Source organism: Manihot esculenta, chromosome 13 (assembly GCF_001659605.2).
Source record: "Manihot esculenta cultivar AM560-2 chromosome 13, M.esculenta_v8, whole genome shotgun sequence".
NCBI lineage: Eukaryota > Viridiplantae > Streptophyta > Magnoliopsida > Malpighiales > Euphorbiaceae > Manihot > Manihot esculenta.
In genome coordinates, this window is record NC_035173.2 from 33294251 (window position 1) to 33321093 (window position 26843).

The 26843-nt window shown below is 36.6% G+C and overlaps 5 protein-coding genes across 16 annotated transcripts; 2 read left to right on the forward strand and 3 right to left on the reverse strand.

The window, feature by feature from the left end:
- The first annotated feature begins 542 nt into the window (after positions 1–542).
- Positions 543–2270, forward strand: LOC110629864 (peroxidase 10). Its single transcript, XM_021777032.2, has 4 exons — positions 543–854; positions 990–1172; positions 1254–1419; positions 1627–2270. Exons 1-4 carry the CDS (start codon positions 636–638, stop codon positions 2031–2033), a joined length of 975 nt encoding a protein of 324 aa, XP_021632724.1. The 5' UTR covers positions 543–635; the 3' UTR covers positions 2034–2270.
- Positions 2271–2452: 182 nt separating this feature from the next.
- LOC110629293 (rootletin) lies at positions 2453–3430 on the reverse strand. The gene has a single exon (XM_021776201.1). The coding sequence runs from the start codon at positions 3428–3430 to the stop codon at positions 2453–2455; it is 978 nt and encodes a 325-aa protein (XP_021631893.1).
- A 550-nt stretch (positions 3431–3980) lies between these two features.
- LOC110629865 (protein DECREASED SIZE EXCLUSION LIMIT 1) lies at positions 3981–19750 on the reverse strand. Of its 11 annotated transcripts, XR_006348297.1 has the most exons (16): positions 19541–19750; positions 18900–19018; positions 18733–18795; positions 18571–18642; positions 18420–18476; positions 10293–10495; positions 9209–9270; positions 9019–9112; positions 8000–8066; positions 7171–7253; positions 6997–7088; positions 6427–6533; positions 5942–6153; positions 5451–5501; positions 5240–5303; positions 4704–4780 (listed from the first exon to the last, which is right to left on the reverse strand). XR_006348297.1 is itself a non-coding variant. In XM_021777035.2 (15 exons), exons 3-15 carry the CDS (start codon positions 19001–19003, stop codon positions 4682–4684), a joined length of 1167 nt encoding a protein of 388 aa, XP_021632727.1. In that variant the 5' UTR covers positions 19004–19018; positions 19218–19292; positions 19541–19748; the 3' UTR covers positions 3981–4681. The 11 variants fall into 11 exon arrangements, 6 of the variants coding, with proteins under 6 accessions (XP_021632727.1, XP_021632725.1, XP_021632730.1 ...); XM_021777035.2 differs by lacking the exons at positions 5451–5501; positions 5942–6153 and adding an exon at positions 19218–19292 and having other exon boundaries at positions 3981–4780; positions 19541–19748; XR_006348296.1 differs by lacking the exon at positions 5451–5501.
- Positions 19751–20276: 526 nt separating this feature from the next.
- Positions 20277–21224, reverse strand: LOC110629294 (protein WEAK CHLOROPLAST MOVEMENT UNDER BLUE LIGHT 1). Its single transcript, XM_021776202.1, has one exon. It carries the CDS (start codon positions 21222–21224, stop codon positions 20277–20279), a length of 948 nt encoding a protein of 315 aa, XP_021631894.1.
- Positions 21225–22072: 848 nt separating this feature from the next.
- LOC110629418 (phosphoglycerate mutase-like protein 4) lies at positions 22073–25827 on the forward strand. 2 transcript variants are annotated; one of them, XM_021776382.2, is made up of 7 exons: positions 22073–22255; positions 22395–22473; positions 23148–23198; positions 23278–23388; positions 23868–24011; positions 25155–25230; positions 25316–25827. In XM_021776382.2, the coding sequence occupies exons 1-7, from the start codon at positions 22218–22220 to the stop codon at positions 25537–25539; spliced, it is 723 nt and encodes a 240-aa protein (XP_021632074.1). In that variant the 5' UTR covers positions 22073–22217; the 3' UTR covers positions 25540–25827. The 2 variants fall into 2 exon arrangements, with proteins under 2 accessions (XP_021632074.1, XP_021632075.1); XM_021776383.2 differs by having other exon boundaries at positions 23880–24011.
- Positions 25828–26843: the final 1016 nt, after the last annotated feature.

The following is a 26843-nucleotide window of genomic DNA, read 5'->3' on the forward strand; positions in this document are numbered from 1 at the left end:
CTTGGAAGCAGCTAAACCCCATACCAGAAACAACTCTAAGATCACTTTTTAAGTGCATATTGTCTTCCATGCAAAGATTTAAGTCAAATTTTAGAGAATAAACAACATTATATTACAGTTCTTTTCTTCGTGGGCTATACTATCAAAAAATATTGACGTGATAAATAAAATATAATTATTAATTAATATTTTTTATTAATATTTTTAAGAAAAAAATATAAAAAAATTCTCTATGATTTAAAAAATTACTATTTGATTTCAATGATTTTCACTTCTATATTAAATACTACCTTATTATTTACTTTTCACGTTAATATTGCATTTGAAAATTACCTCTGTTTGCTAATTGTACAATCCACGAGTTATTATGTTGAGATAAATTAAACCATAAATGCTGAAATAAAAAAAAATAATAAAACCACTCGATACACTTTTCAAAAATTTTTCTTTTTTTTTTTCTTTGCCTTTCTGCGTAGTGGGACTTGCTGAGTTCTTCTCCCATTAACCAAAGATATGGAATTGTACCAAACCCATTGAGGAAGACATTTTCAAGTGGCCTTGAAGCTTATTCTTAGTATATAAAATTGCTAATTCCTGCTTGTCTCATAACAATAACTGTTCAGGTTTTAGAAGCTATGAAGCATAATAACTCATACAAACTCTCTTTTGTTCACTTGCTTTGTGTTTTACTCTTGACTCCATTGATATGCTCCCAACTTGACTACAGATTCTATGATGATTCTTGTCCTAACCTGACAAGAATTGTTCGATATGGTGTTTGGTCAGCCATGTCCAATGATACAAGGATGGCAGCCTCTCTATTGAGGCTTCACTTTCATGATTGTTTTGTTAATGTAATCTAATGAATCAATTCCCTTTTTTTCCCCCTTTTTCAAATTTTTTTATAATCCCAAATTTTCTCAATGGTGAGATTATTCTCCTGGGAGTGTGCAAATGACTGCAGACTTTTTGTGTCTTCTGTTATATAGGGATGTGACGGATCTCTCCTTCTTGATGGTGAGAATGTGGAGAAAAATGGATTGGCAAATAGAAATTCAGCTCGAGGATTTGAGGCCATTGACAATATTAAAGCTAATTTGGAGAAAGCCTGCCCTGCCACAGTTTCTTGTGCTGATATACTAGCTATTGTGGCAAGAGAAGCAGTTTATCTTGTGAGAAATCATACTTGTATTATTTAAATGATCTTTTTTTTTTCTTTTTGTTGTTGTTTCTTATTTGAAGTTTCTTCTCAGACTGGAGGCCCATTCTGGAATGTTCCTTTGGGTCGCAGAGATGGGTTAACATCAAGTCAGAATGCTGCTAATCAACAGCTACCATCACCTTTTGAATCCTTAGAGAATATCACTGCAAAATTTACCTCAAAGGGTCTTGATTTGAAGGATGTTGTTGTGCTCTCAGGTTTGGCTTCTACAAGAACTCTACTCGTCCGTTTCTTGCCTTATTGTTATGTTCTCAGGTAGTAACGAATCTAAAGGGGCAGATAGGGGCTGTCACCCCTTAAAATTTTAATTTTTAAATGGGAGTAGATTAAATATGAATGAAAATACAACGTCCGTCAGTGCTCTCGGGTTCAAAAATCATAATTAATATATATAATAAATGCAGGTGGACACACACTTGGCTTTGCTCAGTGCTTCACTTTCAAAACAAGGCTCTTCAACTTTAGTGGCTCTGGAAAACCTGATCCTGCACTGGACACATCATTTCTGCAAAGTCTGCAAAATGCATGTCCAGACCAAGCAGATTCTGATACAAAATTGGCTCCTTTTGATTCCACTTCTTCAAAGTTTGACAATGTTTATTACAATCTTCTTATGAACAATGCTGGGCTTCTCCAATCAGACCAAGCTCTCATGGGGGACAATACGGCTGCTTCACTAGTCAGTTACTACAGCAAGTTCCCTTACATGTTCTCCAAGGATTTCGGAGTATCAATGGTCAAGATGGGTGGCATTGGTGTTCTTACAAGACAAGATGGGGAGATCAGAAAAAACTGTAGGGTGAACAACTAGAAGCGTTGTGCTCTTGTCATGTAAATCAAGTCCTACGTAATATTACTCTTTAATGCAGCACTGTAACCAACTGCAAGTGTGTTATGACAAAAGTGTTAGGAACACGCGCTCTTTATCGCAATTGCAATTACTGTAAAAGAGACACAAGAAATTTAATGTGTTCGGAGGTAAGGTCTACGTCCACTAAATTTTAGTAAGATCGAGAAAATGTAATACGATCTTTCAGAACTCTCAAAACTCCACGCCCTCCGCTCCCAACACAAATTACCATTAAAATAATGATCTTTTTTGAGTCACAAATATACCCAAAATTCAAGTCAAATAACAAAGTGAAATTAATCTGATGCTTAATTAAAGTAATCTGCAAATTCTATTATGTCAATCAGACAATGGTTTCCACTTTGCATACCCAACTCGAATCATCGAAAAAATCTCGAGATGTTTCGTACAAAAAACCTTCTAATTTGAAACAAAATGGATTGCTTCTTTTTCTTGCCTCTTCTCTTATTTTTTCTTGAATTCTTGCTCAGCTTACCAGCTGCTTTGCCTGGAGGTTTAGATAAAGCTTCTCTTTTTTTCACTTGGCCTTCTTCTCTGGCTGGAGATGGTTGATGTTCTTCTATCTCTCTAGTGATTTGAGCATCTTCATTTTTCTCTTTTTCTTTACTTTTTCTTCTCCTTAGTTCTTTCAATCTTGATAAAGCCATGTTTCTGTTTACCTCAGCTGCAAGTTGCTGTTTCATGAAGAGTGAAACTCGCCATTCAGCAAGTGTTGTTTCTTCTTTCGCTCTTTCTTTCATGTCTTTGTATTCTTCCATGGTGAGTTGAATAGTACAGTTATTGTCTGTTCTTGAGTTGTTGAGAAGTTCAAGTGCTTCTGCTGCTGATGCCAAAAATGCTTCTGATTCTCTCTCTACAGCTTGGATTTGAAGTTGTAATGTTCTTAATTTCTGCCTCCTCATCCTCAGGACTTGTTTCAGTTCTGATCTCACTCTTCGTTCTTCCTCCATGTCCCGCTTGTTAGTTTCCTTTTCTTTGCGTGCTTCATCCATAGCTTCGTTTATTTCATTGATGGTCTGCTTCATCTCCACTTCTTCCTCCATTTTTGATCTGATGCTCATATTTATAGCTTCGAGCTTCGAAACGAGCTCTAAGATCATAGCATTGGACATGGAAGTGGACATAGAAGTTCGATTTTTCACAACTGCAAGAGTTGATTGAAGTTTTCCAAGCTCATCAGTGAGAGTCCTGTAAGCAAAATATGATTGTGTAGTGCTCCCTTTTTCTTTCTGCAAATCTTCCTTTATCAAAGATAATTCTGCCATCTTAGACTGCAAGGTATTCTGATGAATATTCTGAAATGCTCCTCTTGTACGTGTAGTTCTTTCTTTCTCCATCATCGACCTTCATTTTTGCTTGCAAAAACTTCTGCTTTGTGAGTTCAACATCAAAGAATCACCAATATATATATAATATAAAACAGAGGGTACCCATCAGATATGCCAACTGAAATCCCCAAGGATGCTTGTTATATCCGTATTGTAATTGATTTAAATCTATACCGTACCCTTTAAAGAGAATATTTTGCCTTTAAATTTATACATATCTATACGAAAATTTGCCTCATCTTTGAGAAGCAAATTCAATAATGAAGGGCCTTGGTTGGTATGATTTTTGTTGGCGTTTTATAAATGTGGATGAAGCTATAGTTGGGCGAAGATGTGTAAAATCAATGGCAATTATTATTTTGTTGGTTGGCTGTATGGGGGAATTCAGGTCATAGTTTTCGCCGCTCCATCAGTTATATTGGAATAAAATGGAATATACAAATATTGCTGTGTTTACAATGTTGTTATTAAGAATAAGGAACAAAAGCTAAACGATCAAATGGGCACAAAAGAAAATAAGAATTACACACATCCAGCTCCCCTGGAAAAAGTAGAGAAATTTTTGGGTGCTCTCTGAGAGCTAAAACAACAACATAGGACAAAAAGATTACTTGTACAAACATGAAAGGAAACTAGGAATGGCGTACGAAGCCACATGAACAGGCAACTAGGAATTTCTTTTCACTTAACATATATATGTATATACACGATTCCTAAAAAAGATATCCCAACTTCATCGTTACATACCAGCTTATGAGATCAAAGATGCGTTTAATCGTGAATTGGACAAAGCCATTCAGTTCCTAAAGCATCTTCCAAGGCATCTAAAACATGGAACTAAAATTTATAAACGAATATTAGATGCCATATGACAAGAAAGGACAAAGGGAATCCGCTAGTAATGGTGCAGATTTCAAAAGAGAAAGATCAGACTCATTAGACCGATTCTTTTTCTTCCAACCGAATGGAAGGGACAAAAGAACCTTCTTGTTCTTCAACAATTTCCGATCTCGAGAACCTCTTGTTAAGAATTGACCCCAGATGAAGGTTTTAGGATCTCTGAAAATGCACAACATTGTGAAAATATGGTGCGGACATGATACACTTTCCACAAGTAAATAGGCATTGGAAGCCCCCTTGATCTGAACTACATAATGGCAATGAATCCCATAATAAGAATAAGATGAGCAAATGTTTCCGTGCTCCGTACCAACGACTCAGAAACTTGCAACAACCTGGCCATGTGAATACTGTAACATTTCAAGTTTGAGGAGGATAAAGTTCCCAAAGTGCTACTGTAGTGTCTTCTGAGGCAGAGGCCATAAGCTTACAATCAGATGAATATGAGACAGCATTACACTGCAACAATTGCAAAATACCAATAAGTTTTTTTAGTAAGAGTGCCAATTAAAGCTGTATAAGGAACAGTTGGGACGAGGAAGAAAGAGACACACAGAACCAAGTTAAAAACTTTGAAACTTCTTCAAGATGAGGAATTTGACTTGGCAGCTTGGTGACAATATAAAAAAAATTCAAATTTTTATATACTTATTCTTCCAAGTCAGCAATTCTTTAATTAGCCAGAATATGAGGCTACAGTTGAATAAATCCTAAAGTCCATATGAATAATTAGTAAAGAAAATGAACAAGGTAAAATTGAAAAAAATACCAGAGTTAAACTTTTGGCGATTAAGCCTTTTTTTTGTGGTTGTTGTTGACATAGAAGCAGAGATAAAGGATTCAGAGTGATAAATACTTCTAGTGAGTAGCAAAGCAAAAAACCTTCACAATTAACTAGGCGAAGGGATAATGAGATACCGTAGCATGGTGATACTTCAATATTGCCAAAGCATTTCCTTTGCGATAATTATATATCCTCACTCTGTAATCAAAGGAAACAAACAAATAAAAAACAATGACCCAGCATAATTCAAATTTGGGAGCAGTTTTCTCAATAAAAAAGGGAAAGATCACGGTTTCCAAATTTCATAATATTTAAATAATCTAAGAGTTTGTGCTTGATGATAACCTCCCACGATGGAAGTCTTTTCTGTTCTAATTTCTAAATATTCAAATTGAGCTGAAATGTAAAATGTTAACTCGTCAGAAGCTTATAACCACAATTTTATCAATAAGATCATGGAATGTTGATAATAAATAACAAATCCATAAAATGAATATCGAAGGGATACATTATAATGATAGATGCGTGCTAATCTAGGCAAGGACAAAATTCATTTAGCTGAAAGGAAAATGCAGCACAAACCAACTGATGAGCTTAGGGAAGCCCTTAAGATGGTTTTACTACATAAACCAGTGAGAAGAGTTGGTGCATGCATTCAACTAAAATGAATGAAAAAGGATGAGAAGTAGACTAATGATCTAAGTGGAAGTTTTTAGAAGGAATAGTATTTCAGAAAGAATATGGCTCTAGTCAAGGATCTAAAGCAAAGAGATGTATAGAAGCTTGTAGATGAACAAAACCAAATTGGAAGTAATGTTGGGTTGAACTGAGGTTACCCTGCTTTTTATTCCACGTGAGAATCATTCTTTAACTATCATTGGCAGTGAAACTTGAAGATGTTTTGCAATGGAGAACATTTCCATGGTGCATGATGGAAATAGAAGTGGTAACACACACACGGAAAAATAAGAAAGGCATTACTTGATAAACCACTTGAAAAATTCAGACATACGATCTCTTCTTCTCCTTCTTCTCTTTATAAACTTCCCTGAGATTTTATATTTCAAACTGGCTTGAGAAATTAACATCTTATAACCATTTACTTCCAAAAGCATCTCATTATAGATTAAGAAAGCAAAATATATGAATTTGAATAAAATCAATTATCAAGTTTCATAACCTGTAATCAAACTAAATAGTACCCTGGCTTTCTACACAGCAGCCCAAACTGAGACAATATATCCACCAAATTAACACTTAAATTGTTTATGAGCTCTCACAAAACTGCCAAACAGAAGGTTTACCAACTGGTTATAACAACCTGTGATCCCACCCAGCCGTTGCAGCAATTTTGCCATCTGCTCGGATTGAGGTGCCTGATATACCAGGTCGTTCCAAGATAATCTCTTTCTTGATCACACAGGAACCCTGTTTTCACAACAAAGGTAGGATGAACTCAAAATAATGATACCTTGAATTGTGGGCAGAAAACAGCAACTCAAGTTGCTGCATTTAAGTAAACAAATACAAGTAAAAGGGGAAGAAAAAGATGATTTCCCTCAGGTTTACACCAATATCAATGGGCAATAGCAATAAACAGCATAAAGATGAGGGGGATAAGAGAAAGAAAGCCCATCAATCAGTTTGAAAGTAGATTTCAGAAACGGCTCACATTCTGATGAACCACACCAAAATAAGAGAAAAATATGACTGGGTACAGCGACAAAATCTTTAAGTTAGAAAAATCAAATAAAATTACAGTGGGCATTAGGCAGTAAAAACTAAGTGCCAAGAGAAAGGTCACATGCTATCTGACTCTCACTCAACTTTAACATGCAACTTACCAGCAACTATATAGGAATATACAAACAAAACACAAGGTGTGAATTACCATAGAAAGATCCAAACTAAATAACACAATTTTATCATCAGCTGAGCCAGAGATGCCACCTTTACACAGCCCATCGATGCATAGGCTAAGAACTGCAAACAGAAAACTCAAATAACCGACTTTTAGTGAGGAATAGAAAAGAAAAATAGAGGGTCACTAGATGCAGGGTCTCACCTGGCTCCGTATGGAACTTCACAGAAGTTACAGGAACACCTGGGTTTCGCATGTCCCACCAAAGCATAGAACCATCCTCATAACTGCCACATGTGGGAAAAAGGAAACAGAATAAAAAATACTACCCTTTGACAATCAAAATAGTCTCTCAGTTTTATAAGATAAAAAATACTTTGTCCTTTTGAAATATAAAGGAAAGCTGAAAGAAACAAACTTGATTCTAAAAGGACAATTTCCATTTGGTTTTAAATATCAAAATTAGCTAAAGGCTAAACATGCAAGAGTAATTGCTTAATAATAACCAATGTTTTTCATGCTAGTTACTTATATGCCAATGATAACATGTGCTTTTGCTTTGCTCCACTGAGAAACAGACAGAAGAGAACAAAGACAAGTTTATTAAAAGATAAAAGCATTGAAGACGAGGATTCAAGAAATAGAAGTGATCAAATAATCAATGAATAACTGAAAAAAGCAGTGGCAATCACAATATGGATCCTACTTTCTACATTTAGAAAGTCCCTTACATGGCAGACAATTTCTTGTAGATTAGAATATAAATAAATAAGATTATATATGATGAATAAATAGAAGACAGCTAGAACAATGCAAACTCTTTAACAGTAGAAAACAGAGTGACCCAACCAAATGAGGTGAAAAAAAGAATTGTAGTTTATTCACAGTCCAGCATTATCACATTACTAAATATTGAAGATCCCCAATCGTAAAAAGATTGTTCACAAATGTCTATAATAGCAAAGCAGCACCATCTGAGGCCATCAAACTACAAGGACAATAAGTTTCTGACAAGAAGAAAATTAATACATACCCAGCCAAGACATTTAGGAATCCTTGTGATTCTGTTGGTAGATATGCTTGAACAGCCATGCACATCCCTGCCAATAGACACTCGGTCACAGATATAAAGGCGTTGAACTTAATGTGCATATTATCAAGCATTTCTTTCAAAGATCACCATTCTTGAAACTTTTTGTTCATGCTTTGAAGTTTTAGAAGATATACTAAGAATGCATTATCTTTTATTGGGGTGTGCTTGGAAGATATGCTAAGAATGCATTTCCTTTGGGGTGTGCTTGTCTTAGAAACACCAATGTGTTTTTTGTTGCATCCCTTTCTTAGGTTCCATGACTCTAATATGGGTATGTATCCTATAAACACAAGCACATGTGCATAAAGAAATATACAAATAAATATATATATTCCGATGATCAAGGATTTGCATTCGGTATTGATGATTAATAAAAATACAGAAAACTAGTCAAACATAAGAAACTTTTTGTCAATAACCTAATTAAACTTTTATTTAAGAAGAAAATTGATTAATTATCTAGTAATACCATATTCTGATAAAAATAATGACGAGAGATAATTATGATGAGAGAAAGAATAATCCTCATAAAAATTATATCGAAAAAGTACATTAGATGTGATAGAATTATTTTGTTGTATCCAAACTAATATAAACCCAACCTATTTCATGAATAACATTTTGTTACAAAACTACTCCTTACAAATATCAAAACTACTTCTTACTAATAACGTTTTGTTGTTGCATCAAAATATATAAATGTTGACTAATTTGACTAATACTAAACTTGCTAAAATGAAATTATTGAATAATTGAAAATGAGAATATTCAGGAATACAAAATGAATGCTAAGATTCAGCATTGAATTTCTGGTACTAAACTGATGCCTAATTTATCTGCCAATCTAGAAGGTGTCTAGAATAAACTAGTGGTTCTGCAGCATAGTCTTGTTGATGAGCATTATATTAACACCTAAACACTTGAGTCGTTATTGAAAGCTTCTGAAGTCAGAAACAAACCTCTTTTATTGGTAGAAATACTTGGTGAACCACCAAAGGAATTCTGAGGTAACCGAGAAATCCTTTCTGCAGTATTAAGGTCCCATATCTCAACCTTTTCCATAACACATAAATAGAAAATATGAGCAATAAGCAACCAAAATACTAGAAACTATTAACCAAACAATATAGTCCAAAAACGCATGCTAACCTCAGATGACTGCTCCCCTGCTATAGCAACAAACTTTTGTCCAGTAATACTATCTTCTGAAACTGCAGTAATTTGTTAATGCTTATGCTCCATATTTTTTCCAGCAATAAAGACAACTAATAACAAAATCCACCAAAAGATGAAGAAAAACAATTACAGCAAGGAAAAGATACTCAAGTAGTTTCATTTTATAGTGACATACATCTGTACATAACATTTTAAACACAAGTGACACATTTATTTGTTTCCTTAACAAGTTAAACTAAGCCAGGAAAGAAAGTTCTTAGTTGATCGAACCCACATGATATACCTTCTTGTCTTCAAGAAACAATACTGTTACTCCATCCAACAGAAGCAACATTTGAACTATGCCTCAGAAATGAACATTTAAAGTGTAAACCAGTTTGCATGTCCTAGTTTAGCATAGATGATATTAGTTTAGTAGATCCAAGTCCAACACTCATGATATACCTTTCTTGTCTTCAAAGAACAATACTGTTACTCCATCCAACAGAAGCAACATTTGAACTATCTTCCCAGAAATTAACTTTTGAAGTGTACACCAGTTTGCATATTCTTTCAACTTGTACCAAGCACCACACTGATCACACACTAACCCTGTAGCTAAATTTTCTTGGTTTTCCAAACATAAGGATTGGTTCATGGTTGAAGAATATAATTTATCACCGAAGTAATTCATTTTTCCATTCTTGTTAAGTAATGAGTATTACAGTAGTTGGTTCTCATGAACATAGAATTCACTAACAAGCATTTGGCACCAGCAACTTAACAAGGAGGCTTTACAGACTATGCTGGTAACCTTTTCCTTCCAATTCAACCATTACTTCCATAAACAATCCCTTTATTATTGGTAAAAGAAATTCCCAAACGATAGCTTTGTTTGCCATTAACTAGTATCTACTATCTAGTCAATCACAGTTGGATTTTGCTAACTTAGGCAAAAATCACAATGGCTATTATCAAGACAAATATAAATGAGAAAATAGGAACGCTCATGGCATCTCATACTAGCAATAGAAGGAGTCACAAGTAGTCCCAATATCTATATAATATTAGAGCATACCTTCAGAGGTGTCAGAGCACTTCATTGAAACTTCTTTGTGCTTTCCTTCTGTATCGCATGAAATATTTGCATCAACAGTTTCCAAATTCTCCTCATTTTCGTGATTATGCACTTCATCTTGCCTCACATTAGCACAAGATTTCTTCACTAAGGAAAGCTTGCAGAAGTGGTATGAGTTCGTCTTGATTGTAAGTGCAGGTACCCTGTCAAATAAAAGAAAGACAACATTAGATTAAGGATTCCATAACAATCTTTAATCTTAATAGGTCATAGGAGAATCCATTACTCATTAGAGCCATTTGATTAACGCAATGGATCAATTGAACCAGTGTAAGATGCACAGGAAGGAGAAGAGGAAGAAGAAGAAGAAGAAGAGAAGAGAAGAGAAGAAAGATGAAAATAGGGAAATGTTGCATGTATTTCTCAAAAATTGATTCTATCCTTTTCCTCTCTACAATATATACTAATACTATGTAACAGAATGCATGCAAAACGGATATTCTTTTAGGGAAATGCTATACTAAACCCCACCTGTCCAGCTCATTCTAGCCACTTCTTCTAGAACCCCCTTATTTCTGGATGGTATGTGACAATTCCCTCCCCTTTAGCACATTCTTTTCCCCAAGAATGATAAAGTGCAGAAAACTGCTGAGCAATAAAAGAAGCATCTTTCCAAGTAGAATCTACTGAAGGATAGTACTGCCATTTAATGAGGAGTTGGGGCACCACCATATCTCCTTGATAGCTGGTTCGTGTCTCAGGAAAGACCTCAAAGTGTCCATTGAAAAAGTGTCCATCTTTCAATGGAGGAAGTGTCTGCATAGCACCCAAAAGGAGAAACGCACTGTTCTTAAGCAACGATACATGGAATAGGGGGTGAATGACACTCTCAGCAGGTAAGGCAAGCTTGTACGCCACTGCCCCAATCTTTTCAATGATTTGGAAAGAACCAAAGAAGCGTGGAGAAAGTTTCGTAAAACACCAAGGTCCCAAAGACTTCTGCCTATAAGGCTGCAATCTCAAATAAACCCAATCAAGAACTTGAAATTCTCTGGCAGTCCGTTTCTTGTCGGCCCACTGTTTCATCTTGTTTTTCGCAATGGCTAGTTGATTCTGAAAGTATGCATTCATTTCTTTCCTTTCCAATAACATGTCCTCAACCATAGTCACAAGAGACTCAACTGAATTAAGTTGATGGCATGGAGGATCAGTACCGTAGAGGGCCTTGAATGGAGACATTTGATGGAAGTATGGTTGCTAATATTGTACCAATATTGAGCCAACCCCAACCATTTGGACCACACCTTCGGTTTTTGAAGGGTCATGCAACGAAGGTAGGATTCTAAACAATGATTTAGTCTCTCAGTCTGGCCGTTGGACTGGGGATGATAAGCAGAGCTGAAGTATAGTTGAGTGTCGAGTTTTTTCATCAATTCTTCTCAAAAAAGACCAGTGAATATTCAGTCCCTGTCTGAAACTATACTAGCTAGAGCTCCATATAGTTTGAACAATTGTTCAAAGTAAACTTCAGCCAAGGAAGCCGCTGAAAAGGGATGTCTCAAAGGAATAAAATGGTCAAAGTTTGTGAATCTGTCAATAAAGATCCAGATTGTGTCATAACCCATGGACCGAGCCAGTTTTTCAATGAAATCCATTGATATATGTTGCCAAGCATGAGATACCACAGGTAAAGTCTGGAGCAGCCCTAGTAGAGCACAATGCTCTGTTTTATAACGTTGGCAGATATCATAAGTGTGAATCCATTCTGTGACGAGACGTCGGATACCCGACCAATGGAAATACTTTTTGATCCATTGGACAGCTACTATTCCAGAATGACACCCGAGTGGGCTGTTATGACATTCAATAATGATCTGTTGCCTAAGAGTTGAAGAAGCCCCCACATAGACTCGGTCTTCATACTTTTACAAGCCACCCTGTAATGACTACGGCCTTAACTCAGTGTGTAAAAGCAGATAGAGAATCACCTTAGAAGCCAATTCATCATTGTCACAAGAAGTGAGAATTTCTTGTAGCCATGCGGGAGAGTTAAAGGATAAACTGAGTTGGTGAATTGCAGCTCCTCATTGCCATGATAAGGCATCCGCCACTTTATTCTCGACTCTCTTCTTATACTGGATGGAATAGTCAAGACCCAACAATTTCACTACTCCTTTTTGCTGCAACAAAGTATGCAAACATTGTTCGAGCAAATATTTGATGCTCTGATGATCTGTTTTGATGATGAAATATCCAATTCGAGGTAATGCCTCTATTTAGAAACGGCAAAGACAATGGCAAGAAGTTCACGTTTGTAAGTTGAAAGTTTACTGTTACGGAACCCCAGTGCTTTAGACAAAAAAGCCATTGGTTTGCCCTGCTGAAGTAAGACAGCTCCCGTTCCTAAATTGCTAGCATTACACTCTAACACAAATGGGACAACCAAATTTGGCAACGTGAGTACTGGAGCAGTTGCTAACAAAACCTTTACATGTTTCGGCCTCTGAAGTCCATTGCCATTGATCTTTCTTCAATAAGTCTGTTAATAGCTTGCTGATGACCCCAAAATCCTTGATAAAGCGCCTATAATAACTAGCCAGCCCCAAAAATCCGCTCACTCCTTTAATGTTCTTTGGCGTAGGCCAATTAACTATGGCTTGTCTTTTCTAGATCAGTAGAAACCCCTCCGTCCGCTATCACATAACCCAGATACTTAATGGACTTTCGACCAAATTTACACTTACTCCATTTAGCATATAAAGAATTGTTAAATTTGGGCCAGGCCTAACTCACCCCAAAAGCTAGCTCATGGGGGAGGATTGCCTATGGCTCATATAAGGGGCACATTACCCCTTTCCACAACCGATGTGGGATTCAACACACTCCCTCACGCCCAGAATTTTTACTGGTGCGTGACACATTTATAGGGCGCCCAACATCAGATGGGGAGGCTCTGATACTATGTTAAATTTGGGTCAGGCCTAACTCACCCCACAAGCTAGCTCGAGGGGGAGGAGTGCCTGTGGCCCATATAAGGGACACATTACCCCTTTCCACAACCGATGTGGGATTCAACACACCCCCTCACGTCCAAAATTTTTACTGGTGCGTGGCACATTTATGGGGCGCCCAATATCGGATGGGAAGGCTCTGATACCATATTAAATTTGGGTCAGGCCTAACTCACCCTAAAAGCTAGCTCAAGGGGGAGGAGTGCCTGTGGCCCATATAAGGGACACATTACCCCTTTCCACAACCGATGTGGGATTCAACACACCCCCTCACGCCCAGAATTTTTACTGGTGCGTGGCACATTTATGGGGCGCCCAACATCGGATGGGAAGGCTCTGATACCATGTTAAATTTGGATCAGGCCTAACTCACCCCAAAAGCTAGCTCAAGGGGGAGGAGTGCCTGTGGCCCATATAAGGGGCACATTACCCCTTTCCACAACCGATGTGGGATTCAACACACCCCCTCCTAACTCACCCCCTCCTAACTCACCCCTCACAACCGATGTGGATTCAACAAGAATGATTTGACAAGATTTGCAGCACTATCTGTAAATGATCAATATGTATCTCCATAGAAGGGCTATATACCGGTATATCATCAAAAAAGACAAACACGAACCACCTTAAATAGAGCTAAAATATGTTGTTCATTAGAGATTGGAAGGTGGCAGGGGCATTAATGACGCCGAATGGCATTACCGGGAATTCGTAGTGCCCCATATGAGTTTTGAAAGCCGTTTTGTGCACATCATCTGAATGCATCAGAATCTGATGATAGCCTGCTCGCAAGTCCAGCTTTGAAAATACTATCGCTCGTTGCAATTCATCTAACAAATCCTCAATTAATAGGATTGAAAATTTATCTTTAATCGTTGTAGCATTAAATTGGCGAAAATCAATACAGAATCGCCAACTACCATCTTTCTTCTTAACGAGCAAGACTAGTGATCAGAATGGGCTATTGCTTAGTCTGATTATGCCAGTAGCTAATATCTCCTATATCTGTCTTTCCACTCTATTTTTCTGCTGATAGTTGTGCCGGTAAGGTCTGATGGTGATAGGGTCTCTGTGGTTTGAGAGGAATTTGCTGATTATGGGATCGAGTAGGAGGCAAGGACTTGGGTTCTTGGAATACTCTCTGATACTGCTGTAGAATTGGTTGTAAAGGACTGAGAATAGTTAGCTGACTGGCTGTTGTTTTTTTATAGGAATCCTCTACTATCAATATGAACGACTTACAAGTAGGGATGGCAGGCGGGCGGGTTTTCACGGGTACCCGATCCGCCCAAACCCTATTAGGACGGATTTGGGTATTTACAAAACGGATTTGGGCGGATTCGGGTTTGAAAAATTTTACCCGTCTCGGATTCGGGTAGGGTTTGGGATTAGGTGATCGGATACCCGTTACCCGAACCCGTTTAGCTATACTAACCCTAATTCCTTATCCCTAATTCATTTTCTCATTTTACTCGAGCTTCTCTCTCTGTCGGCGCCTCTCTCCCCCCTTCCCTTCCCATAATTTCCAATCGACACCTCTCTCCCACTTCACTGACGACTGCCGACAGCCCAGTCGGCACCGGCGACATCTGCTTCCTCTCCCCAGTCAGCGATATCTCCTTCTCTCTCTCTCCAGTCGGCGATATCTCCCACTTCCCAGTCAACGCATCTCTCCCCCACTTCACTTGACGAGTGCCGGCAGCTCAGTCGACACCGGCAACGTCTCCTTTCTCTCCCCAGTTGACGATAAATCTTCTCTCTCTCCGGTCAGCGATATCTCCTTCTCTCTCTCTCCAGTGTGGCGACATCTCCCACTTCCCAGTCGGAGACAACTCTTCACTTACCAGGTTAATGTATTTTCCAGTTTAAATGTTATGCAGATAAACTTTACATCTTTTGGCACATTGATATATTTAGTCTCATGGATTGATTTTTTGAGCATTTTTTGTCAGGGGTTTTCCTAACCTTTCTTTTTGCTGTTGTCATCTTCTCTTGTGGTTTTTTTGGATGCTTGGCATTTGTCAATATTGTTTTGAATATTATACTGCAAACTGGGGGTTCTGGCTGACATGCTTGTTGTAGTCAGTAGCTATCTATTTTCGGAACTGCTAGTTTAGTAGTAAAGTAACACATACTGGAATTATGCTAGAAACATGAAAGAAAAAATACTCTTTTCTTTTTTCAGGCACTTAAAATGGTTTTGGAAAAGGAAAATTGGCTGAAATTACAATCAGATACTGTAAAAACAATCAGTTTTGATGGGCTTGTTGGGGATGGGGCACCCTTGATCGTTCCTTCAGGTGGTGACTCCACTAATATCAGATTGACCCTACTGCCGAGAAGAATGGTTTTACAAGTCGTTCGCGGTCGGATAGTGTGCGGGTATTGCTAAACGGATTTGGAACGGGTACGGGTAGTAAAATTAAAACACTAAACGGATTTGGGACAGGTTTGGAAATTTTATATATAATCGGGTTCAGATTTGAGTACCCCCAATTTCGCGGGTACCCTACCCGTTGCCATCCCTACTTACAAGAGATGCCCTTTCAACGATTCTTCACCAGCTTGTGGATGGACTTGGCATTGAGTAATCTCAACGTGTCTTGCTCAGTTAACCCCTTAAGAACAAGCTGTTGGGAATTTCGAAATATCGTGAGGGTGTTATCGTCAAAATCAAAGGTGACAGGAGTATGCTTTTTCATTCAATCAACCCCAGTATCACGTCGTAATCCCCCAATTCAAAAGTTTGAAAATCAAACTGGAAGATTGATTCTGCATCACCCAATTAGTTTGAGGCAGTTTCTGATCCACCATGAGCTTCTTGACATCAACTATCGTCACCGTTACTAGAGGAACAGAAATTACCAGAAGTTTCAAATCCTTCACCAACTTCAAATCAATAAAACTGTGTGTACTTCCGCTATCAATTAAAATTATCACCAGCTTCCACTTCAAATGGCCCTTCAATTTTAGCATATTATCACTATCGCTCCCACTCACTGCGTTCATTGATAATATGGGGACTGTATCATCTTCTTCCACTTCATGTTCTTCTCCCTCCATGCAGTCCAACCTAATTTCTTCCCTGTCGATCTCAATCTCATCCTCCACCGCTATCGCCACTAGTTGTTTGGTAGTGCAACAGTAGCCAGGGAAGTTACGATTGACACATCTGAAACAGGTGTTGGTTTCGCCGGATGGTGGAAGAGTTTTGGGAAGAAGGTGGAAGAGGAGGTAAGGCCAATTTAGGCTGAACAACGGCTGATTGCTGGGGGGTAGGGTTGTGTTTTGGGTTATAAGAGGAGATGGGTTGGGGAGATAGGATGGCTTGGTTATAGTGGGTAGTGGCTATTTTGGGTCCAGCCTTGTAAGCAACGTTTGGCTGAAGTGAAAGAAATTTGGGCGATCGCTACTGGTTCGCTGGGCTTGTAACTCCAACTCCTGTAATCTGGCCTGTTCAGCGGCCTCAAGCACAGTCGCTGGTTTAAATATCCTCACAACTGCTGCAATTTCATTCCTCAGACCGCCGATAAAGCTGCTGACGAAATATGCTTCTAAAAACAGGGGATTCAACTGCTCCATTTGGTAATTCATCTTCTCAAATTCGCTCTGGTATTCGACCACTGTACCCGACGGTCAAAGCTCCTTAAAGGCAATTAGTACATCCTCCACCACCGTTTCTCTGCTGTTATGGCAGCGGATAACTCTTCCCACGTTCCTGTTTCGTTTGCTCTCTTCCAATCAGAGAACCAATACACAACTTGTTCAGTCAAATACAAGCTCGCCAAATCCACCTTTCGGTCGATTGATACTTCATAAACCTCAAAATACTTACCGCATTTCTTGAGCCATCCCTCTGGGTTTTGTCCTCCAAACACTGGCAATTCTATCTTGGATAACAGCCTAACCAGAGGAAGAATAGAGTGTACCTGAGTTGAATCCGTTTTAGCTGTCCCCCTTTCATTGTCTGTAATAATTGATTCAACAGGCTGCTGATTTAGATATGCTCATTTCTCGATTGGTCGTGTAGACGTCATTGTTCGGTGCGGACCTGTTCATGAAAGCGTTGTTGTTCCTTCTAAAAAGTCTCGAGCCGAGCATTATAATTCGAGTTCACCGTCTACAACCATTGACTAAGTACTATAATTTGTTCCTCCGTTGAAGTTGCTTTTGTCTCCCCCATTGATAGTGTTTCGTTGCTTTTTGTGCTTCAGCTCATGTTTCGCTATGAGGCCACAGGAGTGGATCGTTGCTCTGATACCAGTGTAAGATGCACAGGAAGGAGAAAAGGAAAAAGAAGAAGAAGAGAAGAAAGAAGAAAATAGAGAAAGGTTGTATGTATTTCTCAAAAATTGATTCTATCCTTTTTCTCTCTACAATATATACTGAGACTATGTAACAGAATGCATGCAAAACAAATCAGGATATTCTTTTAGGGAAATGCTATACTAAATCCCATCTGTCCAGCTCATTCTAGCCACTTCTTCTAGAACCCCCTCTTATTTCTGCGATGGTATGTGACAAACCATGATCCAAAAAGCTTAATGACTTGCATAGCATAACAGAAAAAAAAACAGAAAAAAAGTTTAGTGGAGAAGAGCAAAACAAACAAAGGCTAAATCAGTCATTCTGGTATATCACACTATATGAAAGAAGGATATTGCATGGTAGACCCCAGAAAACAGCCAGGTAAGGCAGACATGAAGAAAACCAGTGCTGTGAACTGTGACAATATTTTCTTCTAACATCCTTAGGAAGCACGTTACAAACAGTGATTAAAGGGAAAATAAGGATCAGATGAAGTTTTGCAAGAGCAAAAACAACTTACCACATACATCTCACAAAATTTTAATACAAAAATGGTAAAACATTAGTATTTTGCATCAGAGAAAAATCAATTTTTTTTAAATATAGGCCTCCAGATCAAGTCAATATAACAACAGCAAATGCATCCAAGAAGCTACAATGTTCACAGCCTAGCCATGCTGAGCATAAACATTAAATCACTAAAATAATATATCCCATTCTAACAAATACATTCAAAGAATAAGATAAATGATGGGAACATCCTAGAACTCATTTTCCAAGGAAGGCGCAGAAAAAACAACTCAAATACCTGGGCAAACCTCCCTCTTTGATATCCCACAACTTAACAGTTCCATCCCTACCCTGGCTAGGTGACATCACAAGCAAAGAAAGAAGTCCATTAGCTGAGACAATAGTTGGATCTTTGAATAAACCTCAAATTATGAAATATATCAAAACACCTGACAACTTTGTCAATCCCAATCACAGGACTGTTGGCAACAGCTATTATTCCATGAGCTGCACTATGCACCCTTCAAGTAAATACACACAATAAATCATCATAGATGAATGGAATACCAAGAAGACGAAAACTGCGCAAGGACATTTAAAAGCTTGAATACCAAGAAGATGATATTGTTCGATGCTGAAGCGTATCCCAAATTCGCAACTCACCATCAGACGAACTGCAGAATTAATGCTCAAAAACTTTTTCAAATTCATATTATTTAACAAAATATTACAAAATTAAAAAAAATCAAAATCAAATAAAAAATTGAGCAATTGTTACCCAGTGAATAGAATAGGTTTAGATGAATGGAAACAAACATCCATTATAGAAGCACGATGGCCTCTTAGTACAGCAACAGGATCAGGAGGCGGCCTCTTGCTCATATTCTCACTTATACGCTGCAATGTAAGCTCAGAATAAGAAAATTAGAAAAAAAAAAAAAAAAAGAAATACACACTGACATATGGTGATCTATGAGATTTTCTACAGGCAAACTCTCCAAGAGACATTGTAGTTAAGCAAGGGGAGAAGTAAGAGAAAGAGAGAAGAAAATAATTGAAATACAAAAATTAAAAATAAAAACCTTTAGAAGTTTACCTGATTCCTTTAAGTTGATAGTGTCAAATTTGTTTAATTTCAACATAAACGTTCCAAAATCAGGGACCAAATTAGCTGTTGGAGCGTCCCAAAGCGATTATTACATCGCCAAAACAATTTTCCAAAGCAAGGAATTAAAGCGAGATATAATAAGATTATTTACAGCAAGATAGCATGCCAGAAGGGAAATCAAAACTGCCATAATCCACTTCCAATCCAAATTCACACAGAATAAACCTCAAAAACCCACAATCTGCCCCATCAAAATGAATCAGAAAACGAAAAAGGAAAGGAAAAAAGGTAGGAATAAAAGAATCAGTTACCTATTACCGATCCAATTAAGAGTTCAGAATGGGTCTTCACTTGTAGACAGACGTTGTTTGAGTTGTGGTTAGTTCTTTCTTCTTCGTTCTTATTAGTTCGCACTTCACAGTTCACAGTTGACACAGGCGATTGAACGAAGAATTTAATTTAAAGACGGGAGGAGTTAAACAGGTATTCAGAAAGGAGGTAATGACTTTTGACTGGTATTTGCAAGTATTCCCGTTCAATCTTTTCTTTATATAGATTTGGGTAATAAATCTATAATTGGATATCGAATAATTAGGCTCAAAATTGAATTAGGTTTTATGTGTTTGATATTTTTTATTTCAATACATTTTTGTAAATCATTAGTAATGTGTCAAGTATTAAGTTAAAATGATAGATAATGGGGTTTACTCGCAATTAGAATTTATTTCTTTCAATGAAAAATAAATTATTGGTTTAAAATGGTGAAATCATACTTGAAACGAACTATAACTTTTTTTGGTAATTTTAGTGATTTAACCTGAAAAAAAAATAAAAATACACTATTTTTTTTGTTAATTATGGTAAACAAATTCGCAAGAAATTCTACGATACAACCGTTTATGCAATAAATATCGATTATAGCGTGTTTCCACAGTAATCAATAATTTAATTCAACCGTCGTTTATAAAACCGTTGTATCAAATGAATTCTCATGAGACTTCCAGAGTAAATTGGTTTTGGTTTGCCATTTTCCATATTCCTTTCAAGTTATCGAAGCAATCTTGCAAAACTTCGAACAAGAAACCTCCTTATTCGATTTAAAATGGATTTTTTCTTTTTCTTGCTTTTTCTTGGTGATTTTCCCTTATGTTCTTGTGACTTCCTCCTGTTAGATTTAGCCATTGCTTGAGCTCGAGCTTTAGGAAAAACGGTTCCCCTATTCACGACTTTAACTGGAGATCGCTCTTCTTCAACTACTTCTTCATTTATAATCTTTTCCTCTTTTTTGCTTTTCTTTCTTTTTAGTTCTTTCAGTCTTGATAATGCAAAGTTTCTGCTTTCTTCAGCTTCATGTTTCTTCTCCATAGAAACCGTAATCCTCCATTCTGCTACTGCTGTTTCTTCTTTGGCTCTTCTTGTTAAGTCATAATACTCTTCTTCACTCATTCGAACGACGGTCTCCTCTGTTTCTAAACTCTTGATGTCTGCTAATGCCTCTGCTGCAGATGCTTCAAATGCTTCAGATTCTATTCTGATGGCTCTCATCGTCAGCTGTAATGTTTTCAGACTCTGCCTTCTAAACCTCAGGACTTGTTTCAGCTTCAATTTTGTTTGATTCTCTTCATCTGCATCCTTCTTGTTGAGTTCTGATTCCTCCTGCTTTGCTTCCAGGGCCTGGTTCATTTCATTGATCATCTTCTTGTACTTTGTTTCTTCCTCCATTTTTGTTCTGATTTCAACACTGATAGCTTCAAGCTGAGATTGGAGCTCTGAGATTATAATATTTGACATAGACGTTCTGTTTCTAGCACTCGCAAGATTTGCTTGTTGTTTCTCAAGCTCGTCGATGAGAGGCTTGGAATCTAACCATGATTGCATAGCATTGTCTTTAGCTCTATACAATTCTTCTCTGATATGAACCAATTCTGCCATTTTTGTCTCAGAATCACTAGGTTTCTCCTTCAATTCCCCTGTTTTTTGCAGGTAGTTCTCCATTGTTTCTTCTCATTGTTTTTCAATTTTTTGCTGTTCTTGATCAATATATAAAAATTGTGTGAAGGAGACAGATAAGGATAATCGATTTTCCTAAGAGAGTTCTCCTCGATTTCATCGTCGGATTCGTGAGGAAAATATCGTATTTGTCAGTTTTGATGCGAAATCTGCCGCCACCTAGACATTCATTGGTTTAATTTATTGTAATTTTCTATTCAAATTACAGGGTGGAGACTGGAGATGACACATTGATAACTGGCAGCATCAGTGGAGTGGAGAGCAAGAACCATTGCTTTAATGGAATTTGCCTTGTGATTCTCCTTTAAAAAGATCTCGCTCTGGCTGGACGGAATCACTTGGAATTCATTTTCTGTCGTTGATTACTAATCACTAACTCATCAACTCACTGTTGTTATTACCTTTTTTTTTTTTTTGGCTTTGGATTCTATTTGTGTCACTATTGTCTGTTTGTTTCTTTTGTATTATAAAAATAGATTTATATTTAATTTATTTTAAAATTAAAATAGAAAAATAGAAAAAAACTCTTTCTTTTGGCTCTCTTTCTCCTTTTCTATTTCATTTTTCTCTATAATTCTATTTAAATGATATGCTTGAACATATTTTTGGTGGTCTCATTACTTAATTTAAATATTTTTATATATTATCAAAAATCATAAACTTTAATTAAAAAAATCATATACAAATACTAAAAAGCCACTTTTTTTATTTTTTTCAGTTAACAAATTGAACTTTTCAAAAACCTATTTAAAAAAAAAAATTAAAAAATCGAATTCGAACCGTTTAAACCAAATAATTGAATCGAAAAACCGAACCAATTCCGATAACACTCCCCTAGGCGCGACGACCCTTTCTTTTTCTTATGCAATTCCAGCGTCGGATTCAAGTAGCTTTACCGCTAGCTTAAAATTCTGTGCAACAAACTCATCCTTCTTGGGCTTAGCTTAATACTACATTGCTTAGACTCACCTTGTCAAAATGGCCGAGTCACCATCCGTGTCCGAATCCAATCCCAGGTTCATCCTCTATTGCTCTTGGTTTTGTCTCCACTGCTTTCCTTTCCTCTTTTTCTTCAATTTTACTTTTTTTGTTAAAAAGGAAAATTGAATTGGATTTTCTTATCAAAATTTGGGTGTGTGTTTTCGATGCACTCAGGTCGGTGGATCGACCTTATACTGAGATTGTTGTCGTGCGTCACGGTGAAACAGAGTGGAATGCTGATGGGAGAATTCAGGTACTTATTTTGTTCCCTTTTTTTTTGTTTCCATAATACCCACTTTCACTAATTTTGAAAATTTTGAATTGCTTGAGTTTGAAAATGAGCCTGGCCGATTGGATGATTGATAGAATGATTGATTCTATAATTAAGTGAGTTAAGTATTTATTGAAGCCTGCATAATCATTTAAAATTGTAAAGTATAAAAATAGTGAGACTTGACATTTATGGAAGAAATATACATTTCAACGACATTGATTGAGTTCACAACTAACCTTTATTCGGTAATCAAGAAGCAATGCAACCCTGTAGAAAGTTGAATGCTTGTTTGTGGCATGAAGCTCTTCACGAAGACATAGAATATGCAGGTGGTTCAAATCCTTCTTATTACGTTCCAACTTTTAAACTTGTTTTTCAGAGTGTAGATATGTGGCTTGTCATATTGCATCTCAGGGGAAAAATGTGATCCCATGTTGCTTTTTTTGGGGGGATTAATTTATTTAGTCTCATGTATTTTCAGTACATCTGAGTTTTTTAGTGTAGTTACATGAGAATTTGATTGACTTTCTCCTTGCTACACGCTTACAGTTTGCCATTGATGCATATTGTATCTTCTACATGCCTCTACTTTCTGCTATGCTTGCTGGTTAACTTTTCCCCCTTGTATTTATCTTTCATTCATGTTTTCTTAGGGGCATCTTGATGTTGATTTGAATGAAGTTGGGAGACAACAAGCATCTAAGGTGTGTGTGATATGACTTGTTCATAATATATGTGGTGTCTCTTTTTTCTAAAATTAGCATTTTCTTTTTCTCCTTCAAGGTAGCTGATCGACTCTCCAGGGAGTCTAAAATCTCTGCTGTGTATTCTTCTGACTTGAAACGAGCTTGTGAGACAGCAAAAACTATTGCTGCCTGCTGTGGTGGTGTAGAGGTATCGACCTGGATGCTTATATTCTTAAAAAGTGAATTTTGTAGGACTAGTAACATGTATATTATGAAATAATAGTTTGGACTTATAATATGATATGATATATTTATCACATTCGTTGTCATCTCCTACTTGTGTATATTAGCTTTAGCTCATCTATTTGTCAAGTTTAAGTATATTTCATCTATCAGAGCAACAAGAACGTGGTGTCATGGTTTTGTTAACAAACTCAATTAATCAGCTTTCTCCCATCAATCAAGGGTGACTGCATCTTCTTCCGGTCCCCTTTCTATGTATCTTCTTATTCCCTCTTTTACACTGCCTTCTGAAATGTTTCTTTTGTTTCTGCATTGTATTGTATAGATAGTGCAAATATTAAAGATTTATTTTTTGTTTTGCTTTTGGGGAAAGTTTGGTTATAATTTTACTAACATTGAATTTTACATAGGAGTTATGAGATTTACCCTCTTATTAAGGTTCAGGTTAAATTTCAGGTTATTAGAGATGCTGACCTACGGGAAAGGAATTTGGGAGATCTGCAAGGCCTTGTACTCCATGAAGCTGCTAAAGTTAGTCCTGCCGCTTACCAGGCCTTTTTATCCCACAGAACCAATCAAGATATCCCAGTAAGTCAAACTACACTTTATAGCTATAAATGATTTGCCTTATTTTCTGTAGTGTCACAATATTGCAAACCTTATTGCTGGGTGTCCTTGATTCAGCTCAGCCCAACAGGCCTAGAATGGGAGCCTAAATTCTTGCTTTGCCTACTGAAGCAGTAGATAATGGCGCAAGGGGGTTATAGGCTTATAGCTGGGATGAGATTGCCAATGTTGGGCAATTGATCAATAGCATCACAGTCAAAGATATATAGCAGTCTTTATGAGAGAGTTTTTATTTTTACTTTTAGTTTTGGCTAGATTAACCTGAGATAGTGAGATGTGCTTTATATGATTTGTTGTCGACTCAAAATTCTGTCTTTTAATAGCTCAACAATGTTTTGCCTTTCCTTTTCCTTTTTCAAGGAGAAAACGTCTTGTGGAAGCAAACAATATTAATTTAGGAACATTCCATAAACCTCAAGTAAAGTTTATCACACAAGGCATATGAATAGGCTTTAGTGGGTATTTTTTGGCTAGATTCTCTGATTATAGTAGAGCAGGATTTCAGACCCCAATATGCCATGCTTCTTAGTAATGCATCCTATTGCTTACTTTAATAAAAATAAATAAATGAACAAACAAGGATGATATCCAAATAAGTCAACTATAGCTAGATAATGTGTTTGAAGCCATTCATTTCATCTATTTATTCTCAAAAGTATAGTTGCATTTCACAGTTCATCACTGAAAATCATTGTCTGATTTTATCAGGGTATATAATCATTGCAGACCATAAACATGCTCTGCTGTTGGTTGATACTGCTAATATATGTAGCATTTCAACTTATTGGCGCTATTGATGCTCTCCTGAAATCTATCAACTTAACTATGAAACTTGCTTAGATGGTATTACACATATTATTTCTCTGTTGAATTATCATCTTTGCTGATGCTTAATTTATACAGTCTGGACATCCAGTTGTCCACTGATTATGGAAATTTTTTCCAGTTCTATATATAAGTGTCTGCGTTGTACCATATTTTGTATGTTGTAGAAAAGTGGATTGTTATAATAGATGGACTAATGGAATTTGTGTTTTTTGGCAAATCCAAAGTACTTTAAAATATATTAAGAATATCACTTGCTCAACTTCACTGCATCTGCAGGGTGGTGGAGAAAGTCTTGATCAACTATATCGACGTAGTACATCTGCTTTGCAAAGAATTGCTAGGAAGCATAGAGGTATGCTATAAGCGGTCATGTCTCATCGATTGTTTTTGACAGGATATTTTGCAGAATTCTATATTCTTGCGTGTTCCCATTGCAGGAGAGCGAGTGGTTGTGGTTACTCATGGGGGTGTCATAAGGGCATTATACAGGCGAGCTTGCCCGAATAATAAGCCCACAGCAAAAGTATTGAACACATCTATTAATATTTTTCACTTATTCGACGGGGACAAATGGACCGTACAAATTTGGGGTGATGTTAGCCATCTTGACCAAACAGAATATCTGGCATCTGGTTTTGGTGGGGACAGAACATCTGGTTAGTTTTTACCGTCGAATGCAAGCGCTGCTGAGTGCATTGCAATTAATTCCATTTTCCAAGTAAATGGAAAGCAGTAACTGGAAGGGGAAGGGAACATTTTTTCATGATGGAAGGGACTATTTTCTCATGATTCCTTACCTATATGGCCTCTGATATGTTATAATCTAGCGTATATTAACTGAAACAGCAGTATTTTTTGGCCTTATTAAATGTGAAATAATATACCTTGTCTTGATATAAGGATTATTAATCTGAATGGAAATAGTTTGTCTGGATTTGATTTTGTCTGATGAAATTGAGTTAATCATGGTTTTGTGAATAATATTATCCTGATAGATGTCGTTCTGAAAGTAGTTAGGATTTCAATTGTACTGTGATTTCTAGTCATTTAACAGAAAGGAAAAAAAAAAAAAAAAGCAAAAGAAATTGAAGGGGATCTTCTATTTAGCCTGAAAAATCCATTGGTTGTAGTTGAACGACAGAGACGGATCACCTGTGCACCTTCAGAGCAGCTGGGGATTCCTAGACCGGCGATATCAGTTTTAATCAAATTCAACGGTTGAATTTTTTATATAGTATTAGGATTTATTTAATTGGGATGGAGCTATTTTTTATATTTAAAATTTACTTATTTATTTGATATATTTATTGATTTTTTGAAAATTTTAAAACTATGAAAAACTAAATTATTTTTATTTTAGAGAATTGCACAGCTAAACGTTTATATGGATATGATAGCATTCACAGATTTACTATGGTGTAGGTGTATTTAAGTAAAATCTAAAAGATTTTATATTTATTCTCTCAATCTCCATTTAAAAAATAAATTTCAAATTGCTATTTCAAAAAAAAAACAAAGCATGGGCATGATAGTTGTTGTGGCCTGTGGGTGGGAATTCCACTTTATTATATGCAATTGCAAAGGAAGTTGCCCATACAAAATACAAATTGACAGCTTTGCTTTTATTGGTAGTGGGTGATGTTCCTCTTGTCTTTTCATCCTTTTCTTCTTCTTAAATTTCCTTTTGACTTTTGACTTCTCAAAAGTATATAATATATTTATTAAATAACAATGTATAACAATTATTTTTAACATTTTTATAATAGTGTAAACAAAAAGTGTGAGATGAATGTTGCAATTTCCAAATAATTTTTACCCAACAAATTTAAAATTGAAATTATTTTTATATGATATGATTTATTTTGCTCCATTAATTCCTAAGAGCACTTATGATATCATCATTAATAACATTATTACCAAATTGAAGTCGCTCAACTTATCAATTGCATATGTTTGGTGCATCTA

Coding starts and splice junctions, on each gene's coding strand:
- LOC110629418 (XM_021776382.2), top strand. CDS start 22,218: ATGGCCGAGTCACCATCCGTGTCCGAATCCAATCCCAG. Junction 23,199..23,277: donor GGAGACAACAAGCATCTAAG/GTGTGTGTGATA, acceptor TTCTCCTTCAAG/GTAGCTGATCGACTCTCCAG. Junction 23,389..23,867: donor CCTGCTGTGGTGGTGTAGAG/GTATCGACCTGG, acceptor ATTAAGGTTCAG/GTTAAATTTCAGGTTATTAG.
- LOC110629864 (XM_021777032.2), top strand. CDS start 636: ATGAAGCATAATAACTCATACAAACTCTCTTTTGTTCACTTGCTTTGT. Junction 855..989: donor TTCATGATTGTTTTGTTAAT/GTAATCTAATGA, acceptor TCTGTTATATAG/GGATGTGACGGATCTCTCCT. Junction 1,420..1,626: donor GGATGTTGTTGTGCTCTCAG/GTTTGGCTTCTA, acceptor TAATAAATGCAG/GTGGACACACACTTGGCTTT.
- LOC110629293 (XM_021776201.1), bottom strand. CDS start 3,430: ATGGAGAAAGAAAGAACTACACGTACAAGAGGAGCATTTCAGAATATT.
- LOC110629294 (XM_021776202.1), bottom strand. CDS start 21,224: ATGGAGAACTACCTGCAAAAAACAGGGGAATTGAAGGAGAAACCTAGT.
- LOC110629865 (XM_021777035.2), bottom strand. CDS start 19,003: ATGAGCAAGAGGCCGCCTCCTGATCCTGTTGCTGTACTAAGAGGCCAT. Junction 18,643..18,732: donor CGAACAATATCATCTTCTTG/GTATTCAAGCTT, acceptor ATTTACTTGAAG/GGTGCATAGTGCAGCTCATG. Junction 5,304..6,426: donor ACGGCTGGGTGGGATCACAG/GTTGTTATAACC, acceptor CTTTGATTACAG/AGTGAGGATATATAATTATC.